The sequence below is a fragment of the Salvelinus sp. IW2-2015 genome, unplaced genomic scaffold (genome assembly GCF_002910315.2).
Source record: "Salvelinus sp. IW2-2015 unplaced genomic scaffold, ASM291031v2 Un_scaffold2599, whole genome shotgun sequence".
NCBI lineage: Eukaryota > Metazoa > Chordata > Actinopteri > Salmoniformes > Salmonidae > Salvelinus > Salvelinus sp. IW2-2015.
In genome coordinates this window covers 87,636-93,212 of record NW_019943907.1, presented here as the reverse complement: position 1 = coordinate 93,212, position 5,577 = coordinate 87,636, and the positions used below count along the sequence as shown (strand labels likewise).

General features: G+C 46.8%; 1 protein-coding gene across 1 annotated transcript in view; it reads right to left on the bottom strand.

Moving 5' to 3' along the window:
* Positions 1-272: 272 nt before the first annotated feature.
* Positions 273-5,577, bottom strand: part of LOC112074350 (serine/threonine-protein kinase SMG1) — a 59,714-nt gene continuing 54,409 nt past the window's right edge. The window contains exons 14-16 of the mRNA XM_070440482.1: positions 5,260-5,559; positions 4,896-4,998; positions 273-388 (exon numbers count right to left, since the gene is read on the bottom strand). Of these exons, the coding sequence (XP_070296583.1) occupies positions 273-388; positions 4,896-4,998; positions 5,260-5,559 (519 nt within the window). The remainder of the gene's footprint in view (positions 389-4,895; positions 4,999-5,259; positions 5,560-5,577) is intronic.

Here is a 5,577-nt window from a genome sequence, read left to right as displayed (position 1 = left end):
AATCACCTACGGGAGGGTTCGCTGACAACTCCAATCACTGCACTAATTTCAATTAATACAAGTTGGAGTTGTTATTGAAAGAAATGGTCAAAAGTCTCTCCTTTTGATTAGCCACATAATTACAACCACAGTTATCGTTCAACTACACCTGTGTGTGGAGCATGCATAGTGGTGTGTGGACATGTATAGTGTGTGTGACGTGTGTGTGTGGTGTGTGTGTTGTGGTGTGGTGTGGTTGTCAACCTGGCCTTCAGTGTAGAGCTGCTCCTTCCTCAGCAGGGCTCCGCAGCCAGGGACAGCAGAGTGGCTGAAGTGTTCTTCCTGGTTGCGTGGTTAACCGTGCTGAATGACCGCCCCTCAAAGAGAGAAGGGGAGGAGGAAGGACAGGCTGGACGAGAATGAAAGTGATCATGTCTGAAAAACAGAAGGAAGAGAGAGACAAGCGAGAGAGAGAGAGAGAGAGAGAATGAGCGAGAGAGAGAGGAGAGAGAGAGACGAGGAGAGAGAGAGAGAGTGGCGAAGACGCGAGAGAGAGGATGCCGAGAGAGAGAAGAGAGAGAAGACCAAATTAGAAGTGGTGACTATGTTTAAAAAAAAGGAAGGATCAAAGTTTAGTATACATCTGTGACTTATCTGGTACAAGTGTGAGTACAGGGTATATAACACATGCATACTGTACAGCAGGGTGGTAAGGTGTGTTACCTGGTACAGTGTGAGTACAGGCGTATTTAACACAGCATATGTACAGCAGGCGTGGTAGAGTGTGTTACCTGGTAACTGTACGTGAGTACAGGGTATATAACAACAGCATATTGTAGAGACAGCAGGGTGGTAAGAGTGTGTTACTGGTACAGTGTTGAGTCAGGGTAACTACACCATGGCATATGTCGTTTACGGCCATAGTGGTGGTAAAGATGTGTGTTATACCCTGGTACAGGTGTGATACAGGGTTATAATAACCACAGCAATATTGGGTACAGCAGGGTGGTAAGCAGTGTTTTACCTGGTACACGTGTGAGTACAGGGTAAATTATAACACAGGCATTATGTACAGACAGTTGTGCTGGTAGAAGTGGTTCCAGTCTGATTCCTGGACGTGGTGAGTACAGGGTATACTAACAAGCATATTGTACAGTCAGGGTGGTAGAGAGTGTTAAACCTGGTAACAGTGTTGAGTAACAGGGCTATTAATTTATACACAGACTATATGTAATGATACAGGCTGGGTAGTCAGTGTGTTCACTGGTACACATGTGTGATGTTATCAAGGGATATATCACGACAGTTGCATTAATTGTACAGCAGTGGTGGATAGTTAGTGATTTACTCTGTGTAGTTACGGTGATGTTGTGTAGTACAGGTAGGTATTTATAACACAGCATATGTACTAGTATAAGACAGGGTGGTACTAGATGTGTTGGTTAGTTCCTGGTAGCAGTGTGAGTAACAGGTATAATATACTTACAGCAATATTGTATAGATTCACTTCAGTAGAGGTGTAGAGAGTGTCTGTACCTGGCTACAGTGTGAGTAACAGGGTATATTACACACAGCATATTGTACAGGCAGGGTGGTAGAGTGTGTTACCTGGTTAGCAAGTGTGACGGTAACAGGGTATATAACAGCATGCATACTGGTACATGCAGGGTGGTAGAGAGTTGTGTTACCTGGTACAGTGTGAGTACAGTGAGTGTATATAACAGCAGCATACTCGTATCAAGGCAGGGTGGTAGGATGTGTGTGTACCAATGGTACAGATGGAGTACAGGGTAAATATAAACATTGCAATACTGGGTACAGTTACAGGGTGGTAGAGTTGGTGGTGTTACCTGGTACAGTGTGAGTACAGGGTATAATAACTTACAGCATACTGTACAGCATGGGTGGTAGATGTGTGTTACTGGTAGCAGTTTGTTTGGAGTACGGGTATAATAACACATTTGCATCACTGTAATCAGCAGTGTGGTAGAGTGTGTTTACCTGGTTACAGGTGTGAGTACAGGGTAGATACATACACGCATATTGTAGCAGCAGGGGTGGGTAGTAGTGTTTACCTGGTACAGTGTGAGTACACGGGTTAGTAACAACAGCAATTACTTGTACAGGCAGGTGGAGGTGTGTTACCTGGTACACGTGTGAGTACAAAGGGTATATAAAACAGAATATTGTACAGGCAGGGTGGTAAGATGTGTTTACCATGGTACAAGTGTGATTGGTACAAGGGTCATATAAGACAAGGCATATGTACAGCAGGGTGGGGGTAGAGTGGTGTTACCTGGTACACGAGTGTGAGTACAGGGTATATAACACACGCATAATTGTATCAGCATACGCAGGGGTGGTAGAAGTGTTTCACCTTGGTGACAGATGTGAAGTACAAGGTTGTATATAACAGACATGCATACTTGTAACAGCAGGGGTCGGTAAGAGTGGGTTACCCTGGTACATAGTGTGAGTACAGGGTAATAATAACCACAGCCAGTGACTGTAACGCAGGTGTGGAGAGTGTGTTTACCTGGTACAAGTGGTGAGTAAACAAGGGTATAATAAACATACGCATATTTGTAACAGTCAGGGTGGTAGAGATGTGTTACCGCTTGTACAGTGGTGAGTACAGGGTTAATAACACAGCATATCTGTGACAGCAAGGGTGGTTAGACGTGGTAGAACCTGGGTACACGTTGAATACAGGGTATATAATACAGATGACAGAGTGGTAGTGTGTTGTATACGGTAATGGCAGGGTAACGACGCAATAGTATTATGCAGGTGGTAGAGTGTTACCTGGTACTAAGTGTGAGTACAGGGTTAGAGTAACACAGCATATTGTACAGCAGGGTGGTAGAGTGTGTTACGCTGGTAGCAGTGTGGAGTACATGGGTATACATAAAGCAGCATATTGACAGGATGGGTATGCAGTGTGGGTCGGTAAAATTGCAGCAGGGTGGTAGAGTGCTGTTTATGGTACAGTGTGAACAGGGTATATAACACACGACAATATTTGTAACAGCAGGGTGGTAAGAGTGTTACCTGGTAACCGTGTGACGTCCAGGGTATATAACACACCAGCGATACTGTACAGCAGGGTGGTAGAGTGTGGTTACCTGGTACACGGTGTGAGTACAGGGTATATATAACAAAACATCTTACACGTGCATATTACAGCAGGGTGGTATGAGTGTTACCCGCCACTGGGTACAGTGTGAGTACAGGGTATATAACACAGCATATTGTACAGCAGGGTGGTAGAGTGTTAACCCTGGTTACACCGTGTGAGTACAGGGTATATTAACACAGGCATGACTGTACGCAGGGTGGTAGAGTGTGTTAACTGGTACAATGTGTGAGTACAGGGTATATATACACAGCATATTGTACAGCAGAGGTGGTAAGAGTGTGTTACCTGGTAACAGTGGTGAGTACAGGGATTAACACAGCATACTGTACAGCAGGGTGGTAGAGTGTGTTTCCTGGTACAACAACAGTGTGAGTACAGGGTATATAATCACAGGCATATTGTACAAGCAGGGTGGGCTAGTGTGGTGTTACCACATGGCCACATACAGCAACCAGTGATGGCAACGTACAGGGCTAATACAATAAAACACAGCATAACTGTACAGCAGGGTGGCCACAATAGAGTGTGGTTAACCCTGGTACAGTGTGAGTACAAGCGGATAATCACACCCAACACAGCATATTGTCAGCAGGCAGTGGTAGACACACAGAGTGTTACCCTTACATGTGAGTAAGGGTAATTAACACAGCATAGTTGTTAACGCAGGCACACATGCGGTGTAGAGAACAACACGGTCGTCCAGTGTCTATGTGACCAGACCATGCGTACAGTGTGAGTACCAGGGGTATATAACACAGCACCTATGTACAGCAGGGTGGTCAGAAGTGGTTACTCTGGTAAGCACACACGATCGTGAGTACAGGGTATATAACCGCATACTGTACATAGCCAGGGTGGTAGAGTGTGTTACCATGGTACAAGTGGTGAGTTACAACAGGGTATATAACACAGCATACTGTAACAGCATATCGTAACCAAGCAGGGTGGTAGAGTGTTAACCATGGTACGTGTGAGTACAGGGCTAATATAAACCAGCATATTGTACAGCAGGGTGGGTAGAGTAGTTAAACCCTGGTACAGTTGAGTACAGGGTATGATAACACAGCATAACTGTACAGCAGGTGTGGGCTAGAGTGTGTTACTGGTACAAGATGTGAGTAACAGGTGTATATAACACAGGCAATTTGTAACGCAGGGTGGTAGAGTGTGGTTACACTGGTAAGCACGGGTGAGTACAGGTATAATTAACACAGCTACTGTTAAGCAGCAGGGTGGTAGAGGTGTGTTAACCGCCGTGGTGCTGTTCACAATTGTGTGAGTACAGGGTATATATGTTACAGCATATTGTACAACGCAGGGTGTAGTGTGTGTTACCTGCGTACAACCTGTGGGTGAGTACCAGGGTATATAAACGACCAGCATACTGTACCAGGCAGGGTGGTAGAAGTGGTTACCTCCGCTCTGGTACTGTGTGAGTACAGGGTATCATAACACAGCGATGTTGTAGCAGTGCGCAGGAGTGTAGAGTGTTATCCTTGGTACAGTTGTGAGTACAGGGTATATAACACAGCATAATTGTAACAGTTGGTCAGGGTGGTAAGAGTGTGTTACTGGTACAGATCTATTCGATTGTGTGAGATACAGGGTATAATAACACGGCATACTTGTAACACGCAGGGGTGGTAATGAGTGTTTACTGGTTACAGTGTGAGTACCGCGTGTACATAACACAGCATACTGTACAGCAGGGTGGTAGAGTGTGTTACCTTGGTACAGTGTGAGTACAGGGTAAAATACAACACAGTCATATTCGTACAGCAGGGTGGTAGAAGACGTGCCAGGATCAGAGTGGAGCTCAACATCAGGTTCTGACTCAACAAAACCTCGCAGTCAACACCCGTCGGAGACAGGAGCCACATCTACAGAGAGGGGAGAGGAGGGGGCAGGGGAACAGACGAACAGAAGCGGATGGTGGGGGGGGGGGGCAGAGGGAGGTTGGGCGGGCAGAGAGAGAGGTTTGGGGGGCTTCGCCTCGACCGACCTGGGGAGGGTGCGTCGCAGGGGGGGGCAGAAGAGAGGGGGAAGGGGAGAGCAGAGCAGAGGTACATTTAAGTTACAGTTCAGATCAATGATACTTGGTGTTGCTGATGGTGGTGCAGTGTGTGTGTTACGTAACGTACCCCTATGAGTGAGTTCTTGGTGTTGCCGATGGTGGTGAGGGCCGACAGGTTGAAGATGAGGGTGAACTCTGCCCTCTCTGGGGTGAGGGTGAGGGGGGCGAAGACAGGGTGCTGGATGCCGGGAAAGGGTGGAGGGGTCGGGGAGGGGCTCCCAGGGGTCGGGGAGGGGGTCAGGGGGGCCAGAAGGCTGGACAGGGCACAGGCCATCTCTCCCAGAACCAGTTTATACGCTGCTTCCAGAATGGGAATGTTCTTTAGGCTCAAAACAGACTGGTACACACCCAGGGCTGCTGACATCACCTGGAGAGAGAGAGAGAG